Here is a 24,203-nt window from a genome sequence, read left to right on the forward strand (position 1 = left end):
CTGATATGACACAATTAGGACTCATATCAGCAGACATGACACATAATTAGGGCTCATATCAGCTGATATGACACATAAATAGGGCTCATATCAGCTGATATGACACATAATTAGGACTTATATCAGCTGATATGACACCTACATTTTCAAGAAAATTTTCCCGACACTTCAATTATCCTCATAACACCAGATAACCACGAGATCACCAAAACATCCGAATATCTCCGGCAAAGAAAAATAATGAAGAAGTAAATAAGGTAACAGAAATATGTCAGAATTAGTCACAGGTATGTTATGAATTACAATACTCAACTGATGCTGAATTAACAAGTGGGGAGGAAAACTTCCCAAAATCTTGGAGGAAATGCATCAGCTGATAGCTAAACATTCTCTCCAAGATTTTGGGAACGTTTTCCTCCCCACTTGTTAATTCAACATCTGTGTATTGTAATTCATAACATACTTGTGACATAAGTTTTTCATATGCTGTATATATATATATATATATATATATATATATATATATATATATACATGTTATATATATATTATAAGTATTATATACATATACTGTATATAACTTCATCTACGTCCTTTCCCCTCTTAGAAGTGGTGGCTCCCTAATGTTCTAAAACCTTGAAGTTTCTTGGTATAAAGTTGCTACCCGCTACCACGCTAAGTCTCGGAGACCCACAAACTGTTGGGAGAACAGTAATTTCTCTCTCTCTCTCTCTCTCTCTCTCTCTCTCTCTCTCTCTCTCTCTCTCTCTCTCTCTCTCTCTCTCTCTCTCTCTCTCTGAATAAAACCTTGGATTTCCGTGGACTCTCGAAAAGCTGTTGGGAGAACAGTAATTTCTCTCTCTCTCTCTCTCTCTCTCTCTCTCTCTCTCTCTCTCTCTCTCTCTCTCTCTCTCATTGAATAAAGCCTTGGATTTCAAAGGACCCTTGACTTCACACATTTTATAGGAGAGAAATCTCTCTCTCTCTCTCTCTCTCTCTCTCTCTCTCTCTCTCTCTCTCTCTCTCTCTCTCTCTCTCTCTCTCTCTCTCTACTTGAGAAACAATCTGCACCGATAAAACACCTCAAAGCCATCATTATCAGAAAAAAACACAAAACAAACTCGACTCTGAATTAAAACAGAGAAATCGACCTCAGACGCCAAGAGCAAATCGAGTTGGGGAAGGCCTAACCTGGTTCCCTAACCCAATTCCCACCACTTGAGAGGACAGATGCGATCAAAATTTCAAAACAATTGCATCAAAAGCCGATTCCGTGTCCTCCGGTCTCGAGAGACGTCCAAGACAACAACAACAACAACAACTTAAATATAAACGAGCACTCCCAGGTTAATACGACAACAACAGCACCGTTGCGTCTTCCGGTCTCGAGAGGCGTCCAAGACAACAACAACAACAACAATACATTTAGATATAAACGAGCACTCCAAGGTTAATACAACAACAACAGGCCCCTTGTCTCTTCCTGTCTCAAGAGACGTCCAAGACGCCAACAACAACAAAAACGAAACAACACATTTATTTAAATATAAACGAGCCATCCAAGATTAATACGACAACAACAGCACCGTTGTGTCTTCCGGTCTCAAGAGATGTCTAAGATGCCAACAACAACAACAAAAAAGCAACAACACATTTTTCTTAGATACAAACGAGCCGTCCAAGATAAACACGACAACAACAGCGAAGTTCTGTCTTCCGGTCTCAAGAGACGTCCGAGACGCCAACAACAACAACAACAAAACAACAACAATTCAAGTATAAACGAGCACCCCAAGGTTAATACGACAACAACAGCGCCGTTGTGTCTTCCGGTCTCAAGAGACGTCCAAGGCGTCAACAACAACAACAATAACAAAAACAACAATAAGAACAACAACAAAACAACAACTTAAATATAAACGAGCACTCCAAGGTTAATACAACAACAACTGCGAAGTTGTGTCTTCCTTTCTCAAGAGATGTACGAGATGCCAACAACAACAACAACAATAAGAACAACAAAACAACATTACATTTTTTAGATATATACGAACACTCCAAGGTTAATACGACACCAACAGCGCCGTTGTGTCTTCCGGTCTCAAGAGACGTCCAAGACGTCAACAACAACAAAAACACCAACAACTTAAATATAAAGAAGCACTTCAAGTTTAATGCGGCAACAACAGCGCCGTTGTGTCTTCCGGTCTCAAGAGACGTCCAAGACGTCAACAATAACAACAACAACAACTTAAATATAAACGAGCACTCCAAAATTAATGCGACAACAACAGCGCCATTGTGTCTTCCGTTCTCAAGAGACGTCCAAGACGCCAACAACAACAACAACAACAACAATATAAATATAAACGAGCACTCCAAGATTAATACCACAACAACATTGCCGTTGTTAGTCGCTTTACTTTCTCTCCATTAAATAATATTTCAGGTTTTAAAATTGTGATGCGGAACGTGAAGTTTAGTAAGGTATCAACAACTATACATCTGGTTAACGTATTTATGTTTCCATAACTGTATTTTCCTTCTTTAATATAATGTTTTCTCGGTCAAAATTCTGATATTCAAAGTGAACTATAAAAATCATAAACTACATAAACTTCAACATCAGAAGCTATGTGTTATTCAATTTCCATAAATATTACATTCTTCCTGGTCAGAATAATAATTTTCAATATTCAACAAGACACTGGTTCGCAGGAGGTAAGATAAATTTATTCACTCCTCCATAGTAGGTTTTCCTTCACTCATCACTTCCATAACGAAAATAAACTAGAAATTAAATGCTAGAGCAGTTTTGCGTTTTTTCTCTTGATAATCTATCATTCTAACTTTGGGGCTAAACATAACTCCCACTAAGAATCTTCTGTAACTATAAATTTAGGGTTAAACATTAAATGCCACTAAGAACCTTCTGTAACTCTAAATTTAGGGCTAAACGTAACTGCCACTAAGAATTTTCTTTAACTCTAAATTTAGGGCTAAACGTAACTGCCACTACGAATTTTCTTTAACTCTAAATTTAGGGCTAAACATAACATGCCACTAAGAATTTTCTTTAACTCTAAATTTAGGGCTAAACATAACTGCCACTTAGAATCTTCTATAACTTTAAATTTATGGCTAAACATATCTGCCACTAAAAATATTTGATCACTCTAAAGTTAGCGCTAAATGTAACTGCCCCTAAGAATCTTCTATAACTCTAAAGTTAGCGCTAAACATAACTGCCCCTAAGAATCTTCTATAACTCTAAATTTAGGGCTAAACATAACTGCCACTAAGAATCTTCTGTAACTCTAAATTTAGGGCTAAACATAACTGCCACTAAGAATCTTCTATAACTCCAAATTTAGGGCTAAACATAACTGCCACTAAGAATCTTCTATAACTCTAAATTTATGGCTGAACATAACTGCCACTAAGAATCTTCTATAACTCTAAATTTAGGGCTGAACATAACTGCCACTAAGAATCTTCTATAACTCTAAATTTAGGGCTAAACATAACTGCCACTAAGAATTTCCTATAACTCTAAATTTAGGGCTAAACATAACTGTCACTAAAACTTATCTTCAATAACAGAAAATACGACATATGTGACCCATGGAAGTAGGCACTGACAGAGGTTGTCCTTCCTTTTATCACTATTCACAGGAAACAAGAAATATTCGACATCAACCATCCTGGCGAATTTCCACAAAACTGAATGGCCCTCGTAAACAAAAACAAAAAAAAAAAAATCACGTAAAGGAGCATAAGAAAATATAAAATACAAAATTATTTACACATATATATACAAATATATAATATATATATATATATATATATATATATATATATATATATATATATATATATATATATATATATATATATATATATATATATATATATATATATATATATATATATATATATATGTGTTAACTGAAATGTAATTTAAATGAAGGACTGAATGGTTTGTTAATTAGAACACGAGAGCGTCTCCTAAGACCTACCAGCATCCACAAGCCTTGTAAATAAGGTTTAAACATTTATAACGTGTAAGGCCACCCATTTACTAAATAAAAACAAAAAGAGAAACAGTTTTTAAAATAAAAATACGAAGCTATCGTCCAGAAACTTCCAAAAGTACGAAAACGAGAGAAAACAAAATAAAAGATATATCCCAACAGGTTCAAGATGGCACGTAAAGGTCATTTTCTGCAGCCGTTACCAGCAAGAAATTTCCTTCTGCTTGTATAGTTTTCGACTAACCTCAGAAAATCCTTTGTCAATATTCGGGCCTGGAAAAGAGAGAGAGAGAGAGGTATGAAACTCGCTTCATCAGCGAGAGGGCCAAGGTTTGTTTTCTAGGGGAAACGGACTGATCAGAGCACGTCAGGTTAAATTTAATTTTGTATCTCGTAGTTGGCTGACTGTGGTGTGTAACTGAGTGTTAAGAATATAATAGGGTTGAATTAAACTATGTATCTAGTAGTTAGCTGACTATGGTATGTAGCAGCCTGGGTGGAGAAAGAATAGGGTTTGCAAAAACATACAAAAAATATCAGCGTAACCCTTTCTGAAGACGTTACTACCACTATGGGAAAAGTCCCTCGGTGCAAAAATTACATAAAAAGTTCTTACCCTTTCAGCATAGATGCTTTTAGAAAGACTTTACTATGCAGAGCTTTTCCTTAAAAATGAAGAATAAGTGATGAATGGCACCTAACACAACCAGCATCGAATAATTTCTCCTATCACACCGTCCTTTAAAAACACACACACAGAGAGAGAGAGAGAGTGAGATTTTACTTTCTCACTTGATCCATATATCGTCCCCAAGGAGGCATTAGCAGAATTTATGCAACATAAACCTCGAACCTTGACCCAAAAAATAAGAACTCATGAATGGAGAAGGATACAGCCCTTTTAACTGGGGCCATAACTATGCTTGTGCAGTGAGCGCGAGAGCGAGAGTGATGGTCTTTCATAAATACCCAAGAGCTCTCACAGCTCACTTATTCACTTTATTAACCTCAAAGGCCTCATTGTGACCCAATACAACTCACAATATACTCCAAAGGCCTGATGTAAATTTCTGAGTTTCAAATCTGATACTTCCATGCACCAGTCTCTTACAAATGACCACGGAAGCTTATATGCCACCAGCATTTGAAATACAATTGGGAGTCACCCATCCAAGTTATGACCAAAACTCAGCGTTGCTTAATTTAAATAATCGAAAGTCCAGCATACCAAGGTACCTGGTGACACAGGAATTAATGGGTGTGAAAATTAGAAGACGTTTTACCAGCTTCGACTGTTTTCGTTGTACATCATCTCACTGAACAACACAGGATCTATGAGAGAACATCACACCAAGAAGTACGACGTTCTCAAGCGGAAGACGTGTGTGAGTGTGTGTGTAAAGTCACCACATTGGCGCCGGCGTAGTGTTTCGGCGGCGCCATTAATTAAGTCTCCGCTGAGCATGTTTTCTTTGGTGACTTCCCATTTTCTTCAAACTCAATTAGTCACGCCTGAAACGTACCAGGTCACGCATTTTTAACCATTTTTACTTTATGCGTATTTATACAAATGTCACACATTGTGTATCACATGTTTCTTCATTCACAGGCATCAAGACTGTATCCATATTGTAGTTCTGTATGTTTTTGTGTTGTAATTTATACTCGTTCACTGCATATTATTGTTTATTGTTTCGACCTCAGGTCACAGTCAATTCCATTGTCTCGCGGGCGGCGTCAGTCGGCCGCTATATAAACTGCCTGGATCTGTAATAAAGTAGCAGTAACTTTTACCTGCTCGTTTCTTTGACACCTTACAGTGGTGACCCCCGGAGTATCCCGGAGCCATTAACGGACCGACACGGCGACCTAGTCTTGGCTCCAGGATTTCTCCAAAACGCTCTTAGCGGCCTAAACACGGCGCTGTAACCAGCGTTTGAGCGTGCTGACTCTCGTTGGCGTACCCCACCAGTGTCACTAGCGGAACCACACGGCGCACGAAAGTGCGTACTGACTCGAGTACCCCACTCCAGTAAGGGGTCAAAGGAGAGCGAGCATGGACGCGGATATCCTCCTTCATGCAGTTAAACGCGACCCCGCGAACTCGGAGGTTTACCTACCTCCCATCACACCCGTGCCCGCCCCGGCATCGAGGCCCTCCCGCAACTCCACACCAGCGCCCCGAACACACGACGGCCGGGCAACACAATCACGGGCTGCCCTCACCGTAAAACTGCCGCCGTTTATGCAGGGGAACCCATCGATGTGGCTGCGCAGGGTGGAAAGCCACTTCAGAATCGCGGACCTGACGGATGAAATCCTACAGGCTGACACAGTGCTCAACGCCCTTCCGGAGGACGTGTATAGAAAACTCATCTCGTGAATACCCGAAACACACACCCTCACATACAGCACCACAAAAAAGTTCCTCCTCGAAGCTTGCTCCCTGCCCATCGCCGAGCGGGGCCGCCCGCGTGCTCGACCTTGCCATAAACCCACGCCACGACCTCAATTCAAGAGACGCTTGGAGCATGGTCGTGGATCTCCTGTCACTACCAGACTTGAGTGGCACAAAGAAGCGGCAGGAGATAAGCTTCGCACGGGAAATCTACCTTCGCCAACTCCTCCCGGAGGTACGCAACCAGATCGCTCACCCCTACACCATGCCTATCGAGGACCTCATAGAGACGGCGCAACATCTCACAGACTCCGTCAAGGCTTCACAGCGGCTAAAACCGGCCACACAGCCGGTCAGCTCCGTCCAGCCTGAAGAGGACGTAGAGCAGCCCGTCAACGCCATCGCCAACAGACGTCCACCGAACCACAGCAGATGGAAGTCCCCGGGCTTCTGTCGCTACCACAAGTGGTTCGGAAAGGACGCCCGTAACTGCCTGCCGCCCTGCTCGTTCGCCCGTTCAAAAAACGGGGGTGGCGGCAGCCAGCAGGACAGGCCGCCATGGCAGCCGAAGAACCCAGGGCCTCAAAAACAGTAGGTTTTTACGTCCACGACACCGTCTCCGGCAGGATGATGCTGGTCGACACAGGGGCCTTTTAAATCGGTCTTCCCAGCATCCAGAGAGGACCGCAACCAGACACCAGACCGGCCGCTTTCCTGACGGCCGCCAACGGAACCCCATCCTCTCCTACGGCACCAGGCCCCTGTCGATCTTCATCCTTGGCCAGAGTTACTCCTGGGACTTCATCGTCGTGGACGTAGGAACCCCACTCCTGGGGGCCGATTTTCTGGCGCACTTCGCCTGCTAGTTGACGTGAGCGCAGCGCCTCCTCGATACCGACTCCCGCCGGTCTCTCCCGTTAACAGCGGGACCCAGACCCACCATCAGCGCCGTCGCCCCACCAGTATGCACACCTACTGTCGGAATTCCCTGAGGTATTTAAGCCCGAGCCGCCAAGTCCCGGGGCCCCAGCCAAGCACGGCATATACCACCATATAACGACTAAAGGGCCCCCGACACATGCGAAGTTCCGCAGGCTTCCCCCTCAGCGCCTTCAGGAGGCGAAAAAAGCATTCGCGGAGATGGAGCGGATGGGCATCTGCAGGAAAGCCTCCAGTCCATGGGCCTCCCCCCTCCACATGGTGCAGAAACCGGACGGCTCCTGGAGACCCTGCAGCGACTACAGGCGGCTCAACATCGCAACAGAGTCCGACCACTACCCTCTACCCAACGTGCAGGACCTCACGGCCTTTCACGGGGCCAAAATATTCACTAAATTGGACCTTCTTAAATCTTATTTCCAGGTACCTGTTGCGCCAGAGGACATACCAAAGACAGCCATCATCACGCCCTTCGGGTCCTTTGTGTTCGCCTTCTCCACCTTCGGGCTGAGGAACGCCGGGGCCACCTTCCAGCGGCTCATGGACAGCATCCTGGGGGACCTAAAGTTCTGTGTCTGCTACGTCGACGACATTCTCATATTTTCCAGGTCTCACAGTGAACACCAGAGACACATCAGGGCAGTCCTCCAGCGCCTCCAAGAGAATGGCCTCGTCGTCCGCTTTGACAAGTGTACCTTCGGCGTCCAGAAAGCAGAATTCCTGGGTCACGAGGTGTCTCCGACAGGCGTCCGCCCTCTTACATCGAAAGTAGAAGCCGTAGCCAGGTTCCCGTCACCCACCTCCATCAAGGCCGTCCAGGAGTTCCTTGGGATGGTAAACTTCTACAGGCGGTTCATCCCCGGGATCACGCACACCACGGCCCCCTGACGGAAGTCCTAAAAGGCCAACCAAGTCCCTGTCTTGGGGACCCAGCCAGCAGCAGGCCTTTTCCTGACGCAGGCCGCCCTCGCCAAGGCAACCGCCTTGGCACACCAGGATCCCAAGGCCCCCTCCAGCTGACGACAGACGCCAATAACGCGCCTGCGGTGCTGTTCTGGAGCAAATCATCAACGGCGCCCCCAGCCCATCGCCTTCTTCAGCAAGAAGTTCAATCCCACAGAGACCCGCTACAGCACCTTCGACAGGGAACTCTGCGCAATGTACCGCGCAGTTCGCACTTCAAGTTCCTCCTGGAGGGGACGCCCTTCACAATCTTCACAGACCATCAGCCACTGGTTCACGCCTTCACGAAGCAGGGGATGCATGGTCTTCCAGACAGCAGCGCCACCTCTCAGCCATAGCCGAATTTACCTGTTCCGTCAGGTACCTCCCGGCAAGAAAAATCCGTAGCAGACGCCCTCCAGAGTCGAGTTGAACGCAATGCAGCTTGGTGTAGATTACCAGGACCTTGCCAGAGAACAGGCCGCTGACCCAGAAACCCCAGCATACCGCACCGCCATCACGTCCCTCAAGTGGCGGGACGTGACCTCGCCCCGAAGGCCCCAGCCTGCTCTGCGACATCAGCACAGGTCAGCCCGCCCTTTGGTTCCAGCCTCACGCCGCCGCCAGGTATTCGACATAATTCACGGCCTCTCACACCCTCCGGCAGGACCACAGCCAAACTGCTTTCAAAAAGTTCGTCTGGCACGGGTGCAAAAGGACGCCACGGCCTGGGCAAGCAGTGCCTGCAGTGCCAGACCAGTAAGGTGGGTCGTCACACGCAGTCGGGGTAGGCGAGTTCCCACAGCCAGGCGCTGCTTTCGCCACATCCACATCGACGTCGTCGGGCCCCTTCCCCATCAGGCGGATCCAGATACCTCCTGACGGTGGTAGACCGTTCGATGAGGTGGCCCGGCCGCACCCATGCAAGAAGCCACTGCCAGCGCGTGCGCGCCGGCCCCTGCTCTCCAGTTGGGTTAGCCGGCCGGCGTCCCAGACCACATCACAACCGACAGGGCCCTGCCTTCCTCTCCGAGTTGTGGTCTGCCCTGGCTCAACTGCTGGGAACCACGCACCACACCACCACAGCGTACAACCCAGCGGCCAACGGCCTGGTCGAACGGTTCCACAGGTCCCTAAAGTCATCCCTCATGGCCCGCTGCACCGCCGAGGACTGGAAACATCAGCTGCCGTGGGTCCTCCTCGGATTGAGAACCGCCCCCAGAGGCGACGGCACCCCATCTGCAGCTGAACAAACCTATGGGGAACCCCTCGTGGTGCCGGGAGAACTCGTGACGGATGAACGCCACTCCCCATCACTGCAGAGGCTCCGCGACGTGGCCGGCAAGTTCGCCCCTTGCAGGCGCTCGTACATCGACAAAGCAACCACCTTCATGCCGCCACAGCTGTCATCCGCCACCCACGTCGATGCCGTCCGTCCACCACTAACCAAGCCCTACAGGGGACCCTTCCACGTGCTGGAACAAAACAGCAAGCGTTCCAGCTGGCACTCCCCGGCAAGGACGACTGGGTTTCAATAGACCGCTTAAAGCCCGCCTTTCTGTCGGAGAGTCCCGACAGCGACGCAGCACCCCTTCCGCCCAATCGCACACCAGCACGCCCTCACCCCCGCAAGCGCGGCCACCCCAGGAAGGGACCGCCCAACCAGCAGCCTCACAGGCGGGAAGCCCCTCCGTTATCTTCAAGAAGCCGCGACACCCTTCAGCGTCCCAGCAGATACAGGGATTAGTCAGACGCGTCCCTCGTCTTGGGGGGGGGGGTATTTGTAAAGTCACCACATTGGCGCCGGTGTAGTGTTTCGGCGGCGCCATTAATTAAGTCTCCGCTGAGCATGTTTTCTTTGGTGACTTCCCATTTTCTTCAAACTCAGTTAGTCACGCCTAAAACGTGCCAGGTCACGCATTTTTAACCATTTTTACTTTATGCGTATTTATACAAATGTCACACATTGTGTATCACATGTTTCTTCATTCACAGGCATCAAGACTGTATCCATATTGTAGTTCTGTATGTTTTTGTGTTGTAATTTATACTCGTTCACTGCATATTATTGTTTATTGTTTCGACCTCAGGTCACAGTCAATTCCATTGTCTCTCGCGGGCTGGCGTCAGTCGGCCACTATATAAACTGCCTGGATCTGTAATAAAGTAGCAGTAACTTTTACCTGCTCGTTTCTTTGACACCTTACATGTGTGTGTGTGTACTTTCGTAGAAATGACAACAAGTACTTTGCTATGAATCTCCCCTCCCACCTCCCCGGTAATGTGGACGACTTTACTTTCAAGTGTAAATATATATTCATGACTTAAAGGTCATTTATTTATAAAGATTAATTAGGCCGCAGCATTGGTTAAACGACCCGTGCACAGACACACGGAAGCTTTCTAAATTTCTCTCCTGTTACTGCGAATTTGCTTCAAACATTCCGAGAGAGTAAAATCCCATGACAAAAACATTATCATTACCACAGTGCAAGTCTGCATTTGCAAAACCTTCGAACTTCCTCAAAGTGTTAATTTTCCTATATTCTTTGATGCTTCAAGAAGCACGTTCCCCACTTCTCTGGGAAGAGGCTAACCTCCATTTTTTTTTGTTTTTTTTTATAATGCACTCCTTCGTTACATCGGGTCTGGTCTAAGTACGTTTACTGTGAATCTCATCGCCCCTTTTATATTAAAAATCTGACACAGACTCCCGATCAGTGAAGTAGAGCTATATTGAGTCTGATCATTACTCGGATGGGTGACCATCTATGAATGCCATACCCAGGGGCTCATACAGCTGCTGCCACCATCTAAAGACGTCGTGGGATGGTTTAGCAACCTCTTCCTAAGGACTGAAAAGCGAACGTAGTGAAATGAAAAAAAAATATCAGCTTTTTATCTGATTAATGCATTTTAGTTCCAGAGTTTATAAACCGGAGTGAAATTGGACTTACTAAACTTTTACTACTTTTTCTTGGGGAAGTTTCAATACTAGTTCAATTCCACTTATATTAGTAACCAACTTTGGACAACAACTAGTCCAATTGCAATAAAACTTGTGAGCCCATATTTATAAATATTACCAAAAACTTTTAATATTATACAACGTAAAGAAAACCACAACGGTTTGTTGCTCGAAATAGATGAAAAGTTATAGTTTTTACAAAAGGACCCTTTGTGCACCAGCCATAACTTTCAGTGTTTTTTTGCATGAAATCCTCTCAGTTTTCCCGATTTTACTTGGTAAAACCAGCTTTATGGCGTTCAAATATATAACAGCAGGTGAGGGAGCCTTTGAAATCTCAAGGGAAGTTTAAATATATTTCAAAATATAAAAATTATACACTATATATATATATATATATATATATATATATATATATATATATATATATATATATATATATATATATATATATATATATATATATATATATATATATATATATATATATATATATATATATATATATATATATATATATATATATATATATATATATATATATATATATATATATATATATATATATATATATATATATATATATATATACATATATATATATATATATATATATATATACATATACATATATATATATATATATATATATATATATATATATATATATATATATATATATATATATATATATATACATATATATATATATATATATATATATATATATATATATATATATATATATATATATATATATATATATATATATATATATATATATATATATATATATATATATAGTATATACATATGCCCATATATACATAATATATATATATATATATATATATATATATATATATATATATATATATATATATATATATATATATGAAAATAAGAAGGCCCATAAAACTATTTAAACATTGAAACCATATATTTCGGGCACTTGTTTCTGTGCCCCTGTTCACTGGTAGAATATGGACAGGTGGAAAGTTACAATGGTATATATAAAAAAACATGAAGGTGTGGCTTTAGGCCTCCGATGTTATGGAGGTGGCGTTTCTTAAGAAGGAGGAGAATGACCAAATTCCCTAGTGATTTTTGGCCTCATTAGCTCCCGTTTGGCGATGGATCTGGCGGTCGCGTTTCTTGGGTCATCTTCTTCAGGAGGGGTTTGAGGATTAAGGTGTCGATGGCGTCCGATTTCCAATGTCCTCCTGACAGGTTCATATTGTTGGTTTGATTGATGATAGCAGATTCCAGCATCTTTCTTTTGTACGGACAGCTACTCTTGAAAACCAATTCCGCCCCACTCCAGTTAATGACATGCCCTGTATTTCTGATATGTAGGAAAATTCCCGAACTCTCCGAAGTGTAACGTACTGATCTTTTGTGCTCTGTTATTCTTTGCGAGAGCGATCTACCTGTCTCGCCTACATAGATGTCATGACAATTGCTACACGGTATCTTGTAAACTCCGGCTTCTTCCTTTTTGTTATTTAAGTATACGTTAACGGCGAACTCCGATGGATTTGGGATAATGGAAAATGAAAGGATTATTAGAACTGAGTTGTTCGGTGGCCTTTTGGATGTTTTCATCGTATGGAAGCTTTATTTTGTTGTTGAAATCTATTTGTTTGTTGTGAGTGGGACCTCTATAGTATATTTTATTCGCTTTGTTAATAGCCCTCTCGATAATGTGTGGTGGATAGAGCAGTTGCGTTAGGTGTTGGCGGATCGTGTTAAATTCTTTATCCAGGTACTCATTTGAACATATCCTAAGTCCTCTGGTAGGGTGCAACTTATTCCTCAGAGGACTTATTTATATATTCATCACGTTCCATATTTTCGTGATTCAGTTATACATATTTATATATATATATATACTGTGTATATATATATACTGTATAAATATATATATATATATATATATATATATATATATATATATATATATATATATATATATATATATATATATATATATATATATAATATATATATATATGCACCTTACTTTTCGGAGAGAGAGAGAGAGAGAGAGAGAGAGAGAGAGAGAGAGAGAGAGAGAGAGAGAGAGAGAGAGAGAGAGAGAGAGAAATGAACTAACAAACTACTAAGCGAGAAAAATGGGACACAAGAGAGAGAGAGAGAGAGAGAGAGAGAGAGAGAGAGAGAGAGAGAGAGAGAGAGAGAGAGAGAGAGAACTAACAAACTGCTAAGCGAGAAAGATGGGACATGAGAGAGAGAGAGAGAGAGAGAGAGAGAGAGAGAGAGAGAGAGAGAGAGAGAGAGAGAGAGAGAGAGAGAGATCAGTTTGGGAAACAGAAATAGAATGCCAGCTACATACACTTAATTCGCTCTCTTATGTAATACAAGGCCAGACTTTAAATCGTAAGCATATAAATGATTTGGATGCAAAGAACGAAAGTCAAATAATGGAAATAAGACTGTTATAGGAGTTTGATGTTGTTAGATAAACTGACCTTCAGAAAGTACCTAAAGGAGACTGAAAAAGCAACTGATAATTAGGGCTCATATCAGCTGATATGACACATAATTAAGGCTCATAGCAGCTGACCTAACACATAATTAGGGCTCATAGCAGCTGATAGACACATAATTAGGCTCATAGCAGCTGATATGACATATATTTAGGGCTCACAGCAGCTGATGACACATAATTAGGGCTCATAGCAGCTAATGACACATAATTAGGGCTCACAGCAGCTGATACGACACATAATTAAGGCTCGCAGCAGCTGTTGATACATAATTAGGGCTCACAGCAGCTGATGACACATAATTAGGGCTCATAGCAGCTAATATGACTAGCAGCGTACAGGTCGTGGTTTGTGCGACTTCGCACACTTCATTCTGGTTCATACGAACTCACAATTGCTCCTGTGGAGTCTTGGGAGGAATTGTCACTCATTCCTCTGGGTGATGTTGAGGTACAATCAGATAATCACACTTCCTTCACTACTGTGGATGCCCCTAGTAACTGCTCCTGTCGCATACTGAGGCACACTCACCTACGACCCTACGCCTTCAAATCCCTTCCTGACTTCCACACTTCACAGTTCGCCTCGGGCTACGATGCTAACTATTACACAGTTCCATCTCGAATCCACTCTGCCAGTCTCTGTCTCTGCTCAGTAGCAGCTCTTCTTCTTGGCCTCGATGCAGTCTGTTCCAACACTTCATTCTGATCCTGCCTATCATCACCTTCATCCCTATCACTAGCTATCTCTCGATCATCGATCGCTAGTCTACCAGTCTGGTGCATGATATTACCTATCTCACTGTCATTATCACTATCATCACTCTGCTCTCTTACCTGCATTCCAGTACTTTCTTCTTTGTCAGCCTCGTGCTCACTCAACACGAGAGGTGTCAGCATCAAGCCCACTGCAGTAGTTAGTGTATACTGCATGGCTGACCAGACAAGTGATGATGAAGTGTCCTACCCCCTCTGTAACCTTCAAAGGGCCCGTGTGGCCTACTCACACTTTCTCAAATGGGCAAAGTAGTCGAACTCGGTCAGCTGGGAGTGGAGGAGGTGGCGGTCGTTATAGAAGAGGCTTGAAGACGATATTACAAGCTCTGCACCTTCCTACTACGCCCTTGGCCAATGATCTCAAACTTGGCGTCCAACATTCCTGCCGGTAAAGGGTCATTAGTATATTTACACCACAGTGCAAATGTGTTACGTGAAGGTTCTCTAGATAAAGCACAGCTAGTCTTACTTTATGGGGCAATAACACCAGCTGGCTTTTACATGACTCATTGTTCAACAATCGATTACTAGAATGAGTGATACCTTCTCTCAAAGTTGAATTCAACTGACAAATGAAATTATCAATGTGTTTAGGTACATGCACACCATTTTCCAAGCGATCACACAGTTGGAAATGGTGCCTTTGCTCAAGGTAAACTAATTTAAAAAATGGATCAGCGCTACTATGCATGAACTTTAATACATATTGCATTACTCTCATCACATACATGAAATCCACCCTACTTCCCTGTAGGTGCCAGAGTTCGGCAGGTTCGGACAGGCTTCCTGCTTCACGCAGTTCTCTAAGGGCGGCAGTTATGGAGATGTTGCTCAGGTCACTTACAGCAACTTTGCTTACAGGTGGCACTAGTTCTCCAGGCTGGTGTAGATAGTCAGGGCCTTCCTTCCAAAGGCAACGGCGTTCCAATTCCTCAGAGCTCGCCCCCCGGGTCAAGATGTCCACCGGGTTGCAATTGGTGGGGACATACTGGAGACCAAATCCACACTCCTGCTGAATAGAGTTAATCTCCCCAACCCTATTCGAAATTAATGTATTCTTATTTCCCTCCCTGCTGTCTACCCAGGCCATGGCAACTTTGCTGTCTGTCCACACAGTTACATTCTGAATGTCTAACAATTTGCTTAAATGCTGGCCTAACCTGAACCCCAAAGTTAAGGCTAGCAATTCGAGTTTGGGAATTGTTCATTTAGCCTGCTTCCTTGGAGTCACCCTCATTTTAGATGTCAAGATGTTACTTTCCCCTTCTTCCCTTTGTAAGTATGTTACAGCTTCATACGCCTTGCTAGAGGCATCAGTAAACACATGCAGCTCACAGTTCCCCACCTTGACTCCCCGTTTAAGCTTTAGCTCATGAATCAATCTAAACTGTTCCAATATCTTCTTAGTTTTCTCTTGGTTGCTTTTACTCAATACTTCATCCCAACCTACTTTCTTTTCCCACAAAGGTTGCAAAAACATCTTACCCTTACAAACACAGGACTAACCAACCATAGAGGATCAAAATTAGACACTAGCAAGGACAGTACTCGACGTTTCGTGAGCTCCTGCTCCCCTCCCAACTCTAATCCCCTGCAAGGTTTTAGACTCAACAAATCTTCCCCTCTATCCCAACGCATCCCTAGAATGGATATCTGTTCTGCCTCATTCCCTCCAATCCTTCTATCGAATTCTGCAGTGTTACTTGCCCACCCAGTTAGTGGCATGTTGGCTTCGTCTAGCAAGGTTTTTACTTCGGCATAGTTCGTCTCCATCTCCTCCAAGGTTGTATAGGTACCCAAAAAACTGTCTACATAAAAGGATCTAATTAATTCTTCTCCTCCCCTCTCTTCTAAATGAGTTCTAAGTACCTGTTGGAGTAGATAAGGACTCGTTGTGACCCCAAAAACAACTACTTTGAATTCATATGTTACAATCAGCCCATTTACCTTTTTCCACAAAAACGTGCGTATTTTACATCTCGAGGGTCTAAGATTGCTCGGTGGAAGGCTTTGGAGATATCTGACGTGAGAGCTTATAGCTTCTCTTTGAAACAAATCAACAAATCGTACAATAGCTCGACCATGTTCGGCCCTGAATACAAACAATCGTTAAGTGAAAGTTCACCCTTAGCCTTGGAGGATGCGTTGAAAACTTTGTGGAGAGGTGTCGTAAGACTTTCCTTTTTAACGCCAAAATTGGGGAGATACCTTTTGCGAAATGTTGCTCTAACGAATGCAATTAGGTGAGGGCTATGTTATAGTTGTCACTCAGTCTGTCTGACCTGCAGAAAGGCAGACTAACTTGGTAACCTTGCTCTGTTTTCTGTATACTTTCAATAACTTTGTTAGCGGCAGCACGTGCTGAGATCGTAAACTGTTCATGTGGCGCAATTCCTATTGTGTCCAACCTCCACCAGACGTCTACATTAGGTTCAGATTCTACTATTCTACATATCCTCAAGGTACAAACTTTAGCTGCGTTAACTCCCTGCAAAACCCACTGAGGTACCCTCCCATAAGGCGTGTGATCCCATTGTGTGTGACAAAAACACTCACCCCATCAATTTTATCTATACCAATTACAAAGTAATTAAAATAATCTGCCCCAGTCAACAGTTTACATTCTTCAACACATCCCCTTTAATTTCAACATCAGCCATTTCCCATTCCTTCTCTTGCAAATGATTCCTTACGTTGATGAGTCCGATGTGGTGGATTGGAGTGTTCACGTTATCGTGTACTACTAACTTTGTGTGGACCACCCTCTCTCCCAGATGGATATGACACGCGACTACATCAAATTCTCCCTTTACTACTTGAGACCCAAATGGTGCAATGTTCAGTGCCATGTGCTTGATGACAGGTAACTTTAATTTGCATGCCAGCCAACTAGAAATAAAGCTGCATTGACTGCCAGTATCTAAAAACATGCATGCTGTGTGAGGTACCTCTTTTGAGTACAAAGTTGCCGTAGCGGTAGGCAACAAGGTTACTGACAACTCAACTGAAGGCTGATTCCTCACAGTTTTGGCATTTACACACTGTTTCTCACTTTTTTATTTGACTGGGTGTCTCGAATTTACGTTAGTTCTATTCCTCAGGCATTCTTGCCCTTGATTAGTTACTGGTTGTGACAATACATGAGGTGGCAAATGTCTGGTGGTAGGTTGGTTGGATGAACTTGCTGTGTGTCTCATATCACTACTTCGACCTTCACAAATGAGACTATGGTGTCTGGCATTACACAATTTACAATTTACTTTATTGCTACAAGTCATACTGCTATGGCCTTTAGTGAAACAATTAAAACAACGTTGCAATATGACTAGTTGTCGTTTCTTCGCAGCGGCTTTAGGATACTTGTACAATTGAAGGGTGAATGATTTCTATTACAAAATGGACGTGCTTTGTTACATAAAGCGTTTGAGTCTAACACAGGATTCTGCCTTTCGTTATCTAGACTTCACCCCTTCTGAAGGGCATCATCTTCCATGCTACGAACAAGGAAATCAAGTGCAGTGAACAATTCATTTAGATCAAAATCACACTTTCGCAAATACGCAACGACTTCCTCATAAACTCACTCCTGAGACAATTTTTTTGACAAATTAAGGTCCATAGCATTCCTTGGTCTAATGCAGACCCACTCCGTCTCTTGATTTGCTCGATCAGTATGGTCAGTTCAATACTGAAGGCATTTAATTCCTTACAATTACATTTCGGCATAGAGAGAGCAATGGTCCTTCGCGTAATATTTTTTCAGCAACTCCCGCGCTACTTCGTAATTTCCCGCCGTTACACTTAGAGATTGCACCACTCTAAGTGGTTTGCTGCCTAGGGATCCCAACAGATACGTGAACTTTGCCTCGTCGTCAGTGTCCGTGCATTTATGGACATGTATGTCAAATAATTCTTGGAAGTTACTGAACTCGCTCTTTTCTCCCTTGAATGTGGGCAGAGGCAATTCCTTCAATTTAGGCAATCGGGTTGTGGGTTGGTTTGCAACTTGATCATGTGTTAATATTTCTAATTTGCTCGTGTTAGATATATACAAAGCTCTCAACTGTTGTTCATCAGCTTGAATTCTGTTCAACAAGTTCTGATACACAGTGACATGATGTGACTTGATGAGTATCCCTTGAGCACGTACCAGATTGTCATCTAGGAGGCCCAAGATGGCTTCCATTTGGGCTTCGTTGCTGGCCACCATTTTGTGAATGTGTGGGAGGGTGACTACTTATTTAAGTTAACTTAATCTGTTGGTGAAAAAAGGAGGGTACTTGGCAAACAATTCAAAGGGGTTAGAAGGAAATGAAGCCAGCCCAAATTACGTTACGTTACTCTCACCAAACAGTTAAAAGCAATACACAGCCCCCTGTCCTCAAGTTAACTCTGGCATACTCACTCGCCCTGGATGAGTCTCATTATTTGATTCAAGAATACGCCTCTGAGTGCATGTGGTCGGACGTTCTTCCGGCTCGGTAACCTACGGGGTTCATTGGAATGTGGCGTACGCCATAATGTTTTCTACGTGCAATACTGGCGGATTCTCGTGTTCAGAGTCTTTACTCGGGCGTTGTATTCGGATGGATTTATACGAAAATGGTTCATTGCGCTATATGGCTGTTCTTCAGCATTACAAATGGCCACAGTTGTAGTGATCGACCTGACTCTTTCAATGAACACCTTGAGTCTATCCCACATGGTATCTGCAGATTCCCTACCTAAATCATTCCCACGAGGTACACAACAGCCAAATTACACCTCCTGTTCCAGAAGGGAAGCTCGCTAGATTCTAGGCTAGCTATCAGGCCTCCGGGCCTAAGACAAATTTCAATTTCTACGCCCTCATTCTCGGGCAAATGGGCTGGCAACTGTGAGTGCCCTACCACCAAAACTCTGAATACCATGCCTCACCTAACCTCCCACGGGGGACTAGCATTTGTGTTGATCCAGTTCGAAGGACCACTAAAATGTCGGGAATTTCCTCGACAGACGTCACTGTATTTTCGTTGTGTCGATGGACTGCATGATCAACCCACAATCTACGAAAGTGACTTGGTCCCCATGCAAGGATAAACGAGTCACATACCAGGTTTTCTCAATTTATTTACAAAAATAAAACCAACTCAACACCCTTACATATAAAACACAAAATCCCCTAAAAAAAACACACACTAACGAACTTGCAATCTCTGTACCTGCAACACGAAACAGGTGGGCTACACAACTGCCCTCAACCTCAAAGAAACCACTGAAATTTAATCACAACTAATGCAATGCCACCGCAGTATACAAACGCCCAAACAGTTATTCTTACCCAGTCATTCTCACTACAACCACACAGGAGCACTCACAGTTATTAACCTTACACAAACCTTTAGAAGTCCAAACAAACACGTCTTCTAAGAACAAGATCCCTGGAACAACAAGGCAGAGACAAGCACGCGACAGTCACACTTCCCTGTCCAGGCGGTTGTTGATTGGGCTAATCTATTTTTAGTTACTCAGGCTTAAGGACCCCAAACTCACAACAATTCACTCAAGTGACAAGATGAAACATGACGTTGCATACTGTACTGCGGCCGTACGTGCGTTTCAACAAAATGTGCGATAACAGTCGTGTTTATGACATACCCTTGTCTAGTGAGTTCCCGCCATTCTGTGAGCCCCATAGAATCGGTGGGAGTTTGAAGTGAAAAAATCCTGTACACTGAACTTTTTCGCGATAGGCATAACGCCACCACACAATTTCCAAACTGAATAACCCATAAACAATAAAGTATGTGTATCGAACGATCGTCCATCTCGTCCGTGAATCATTCATGTACTGAACAAGGTATATGCCTTTGCTGGTTGGCAGCCAAAGGAAAATAGAACAAGCAAACATCGTACCTTTGCTTGAGGAAATAAGGTTGATGTCTTCCGTTTCTGTTTTACATATGTTATGTGGTCTTGGCTATTATTCATGTCAGAAAAAGGCATATTGTAAACGATCGTGAATATTGGGTGAAAATCATCTTGGTAAATACGATAACAAAGCATTTGAAGGTTAATTAAAAAATGGAAAATGCAAGAAATTGAAAAGGTATTCATTGTCATAAAAATCCCAGTAATAGTATCCAAATTTTACCAATTTCAAACATTTTGTATAATTTTGGTCAGCTTGTGAAAGACGTGGGCCTAACTTAAAAAATATCCAAATAATACCTTCGTAACCATTTTGGGAACTCCGCACTCAGGCAGTGTTGCCAGATGCAGGGAAATTTCCCTGTTTTAGCGAAATTTTGAGTCCAAAAGGAAAAAAATATCTAAAAACAAAGGAAAACAGGGAAATTTTACTCGAAGGCTTCATATTCATTAAAAGAAGAAAGTTAGATAATAAAAAATTGGAAGAAGCCTTAGTGCAATTGATCCTTTAAGTGTTTCATCAAAATCAGTTCCATGCAATTGCCCCATTAGCCACCTTCTTTCCAAGATTAGTAGCGAAGAATGACATAAATGAATTTGATCGTGAGTGGCGATTACTACGCAATACAGAAACACATTTAGAACCTAATGAAGACATGGGTCAATTTTGGTTTAAAGTGGGCAATATGAAGAAGGGTGATGATACAGCAATGTTCCCCCTGCTTAATACCTTATGAAAAGCCTTCTATGTCTTCTGCTGCACTCTAGTGCCGCTGTTGAGCGGGTTTTCTCCCAGGTAAACCTATTGAAGACGAAAATGAGAATCCAGCTAAACACATTTGCCTTAATTAGATTGTTCCATGCTAAGGAAACTTGCAGAAATGCATCCTGCGATGATTTTAAAATAAAACTGACTCATTTCAAACATATGGCTGCAGATGCACTTTATGAAGATAGTTCAGAAGACCAAAGGTAAGAAAAACTTCTTTTACCATAATTAAAAGTCTTTCTTTAGTGTGAAGTGAGACAGCTAATATTTGTTAATGAGCAAGGATGGACATTTTAAGAGGAATATTGTTCATATATACTGTGTACAGTACCATTTACTCGTATAACATTACGTATGTGTATATATACATACATATATATATATATATATATATATATATATATATATATATATATATATATATATATATATACACACACAAAAAGCACTTACACAACAGGGAAATTTTGGGTGAAAAAGAGAAATTTTGATGACCAAAACAGGGAAATGTAGACTAGCCCATCTGGCAACACTGCCGCACTGTTGCCACATCCATGTGAGGGATAAAGGGAGAACCAAAGAGATAGGGCCCTTTTCTTGAGCCTATTATATTCCGTCACCGTGCCAATAAGCGCTGTTCTCACCTACAGTACACCAACTATAAGAGAATTCTTTGAGATTGGTTGGTTTGTCTTATGGAGCCCCTGGGGGACCATGAGAGTAACTCCTTTTGAGGACGAACAGAGGTTACTCTTTATGTATGTACAGTATGTGTATACACACACACACACACACACACACACACACACACATATATATATATATATATATATATATATATATATATATATATATATATATATATATATATATAGAAAATAGGACTTGATGACAGCAAGTGAATGGGAGTTCCTCCATTAACCCACCTACCACCAGTTGACCAGTTATTTCTTGTTACTAAGTTCTAAAGACTGATTCCAGGCCTCACCCACATATGATGTTGTGGTACAGCTAATTGTTAGTAAAAACCATTTTCTCGTGCATACATATACTCTTTTCATTACAGTACTGTATTAACATTGTGGACTGCCAAAATATTCTTCAAAGCTCCATTGGAAAGCACTTTTTTTGTAATTCTCTTCTAAATGTTTGAGTAATAATATTAATAATAATAAACACCTTTAGACTCTCATAGGGCTAGGTTTCTTGAAAGAGAATTGAAAGTTGAACAAGGTAAAGTTAAAGAATTTAGAAAGTCAGGTCAGAAGAGACTAAAGGGAGCAAATGAAAAGTAAAGGGCAGAAAGCAGTGCAGCTGGAAATGAGGGGTCATTGCAAAAGAACTAAAGTGAATTGAATATAGAATTTAGGCCAAAGGCCAAGCACTGGGACCTATGAGGTCATTCAGCACTGAAACGGAAATTTACAGTAAAAGGTTTGAAAGGTATTACAGAAGGAAAACCTCTCAGTTGCACAATGATTCAACTGATAGAAGAGGGAGGAAAGTAAGATGGTAGAAAAAGAATATGAGGCGAGGTACAGTAAAAGGAGCAAGGGGCCGAAGGCATGCTGCAAAAAATCTTAACTAGTATCAATGACAGTGTGCCACACATGGCCTACTGCTGGGGTAAGTCAGGTTTGTATCGTAGGAAAGTGCCCGGCTTATGAAAACTGTGTCATAATTTCACTGCAGTAAACAAACTGTAACTGAGAAATATAAATAAGGAAGACTGGTTTTTAGTTTTCTGTAAAAGAAAACTATTGAGATGGCCATGTCAATCTGCACTTGTTCTGTCCATACTTTTTCTGTCTGCATTCAGATCTTAAAAACTACTGAGGCAAGAGGGCTGCAAATTGGTATGTTGGTCATCCACCCTCTAATCATCAAATATACCAAATTGCAGCCATGTAGTCTCAGTAGTTTTTATTTTATTTAAGGTTAAAGTTAGCCTTGATCATGCCTCTGGCACCGCAAAACTCAGGCCACCATGGCTGGCTGATAGTTTCATGAGCTGCGGGTCATACAGAATGATATGGAGACCAGCGAAAGATAGATTTATTTTCGATTGCCTTGATTATATTTAAGGCTGCACAGAAAATTCAATGGTACCAAAGAAAATTCGGCGCATTGTTTGTTTACTTGTTTTATTTATCCTCAGTAAAAAGTATACTTCATCAACTCATGTACAGTATACAGTAGTAATGGTTTACAAATTTTCATATGCAAAATGTATTTTTGATATAAAATAAAAATTTATGTTCTTTCAAGTTGTAAATTCTCAGTATAAATTCTTACGTTGAAAAATACTTAAGATATGAACCTGCTACCATTTAAGATCTAATTGTGATGAGGATCTAAACTGTTGTGTTAGTGATGAGATGGAGATGGAGATGGTGAATTCAGCCTATTTTGAGTTAACAATTCCACTCTCCAGTTAGGGTCCTCTTCAGTTTTGTTCTTTGCCAGCTTGCTTGTTAATTTATTAATTTTTTATATGTTACAGAGAGTTGCCTTAGACTGGCCACCCAAATGCAGCGAATGACATTCATCACAGGGGAAAGGATAAGGTTTTATAAGGTAAAAACAAAATACATTTCATAAATGAAACGTCTTTTTTTCAATGCCCACAATTTTAAGTACTTGATTTTTGACGTTCTTTGTGTAATGAAAATTTATTCTTTTGGGATTATTTCTTAAAATTCAAAATCCTGACTGCAAAGTGAAACTCATAAAAACAAAAACTTAAATCCAGTGTTAATAAACTCAAACATATTAAATATTTAAAAGTAATTTGTATTTTTCCTTGTATACAAACCTGCAGTTCTTTACACAGGACGCTGTTTCAAGCTCGAGCTGGAAACGGCCATGCATACTTATTGGGAAGGTAGTTAAGTACTGACAGGTAGGGAAAGCCCCAGTCTGTACTCCTCTTTCCCTTTAACTCCCTCGACGTGGGA

General features: G+C 42.0%; 1 protein-coding gene across 4 annotated transcripts in view; it reads left to right on the plus strand.

Moving 5' to 3' along the window:
- The window catches only part of Pus10 (Pseudouridine synthase 10), a 361,563-nt gene extending 337,710 nt beyond the window's left edge, over positions 1 to 23,853 (plus strand). For all 4 annotated transcript variants that reach the window (XM_067100515.1, XM_067100514.1, XM_067100520.1 and 1 more), the window contains one exon: positions 23,750 to 23,853. In XM_067100515.1, the coding sequence (XP_066956616.1) occupies positions 23,750 to 23,788 (39 nt within the window). In that variant the 3' untranslated portion in view covers positions 23,789 to 23,853. The remainder of the gene's footprint in view (positions 1 to 23,749) is intronic.
- Positions 23,854 to 24,203: the final 350 nt, after the last annotated feature.

Source organism: Macrobrachium rosenbergii, chromosome 56, assembly GCF_040412425.1.
Source record: "Macrobrachium rosenbergii isolate ZJJX-2024 chromosome 56, ASM4041242v1, whole genome shotgun sequence".
In the NCBI taxonomy this organism is placed as follows: domain Eukaryota; kingdom Metazoa; phylum Arthropoda; class Malacostraca; order Decapoda; family Palaemonidae; genus Macrobrachium; species Macrobrachium rosenbergii.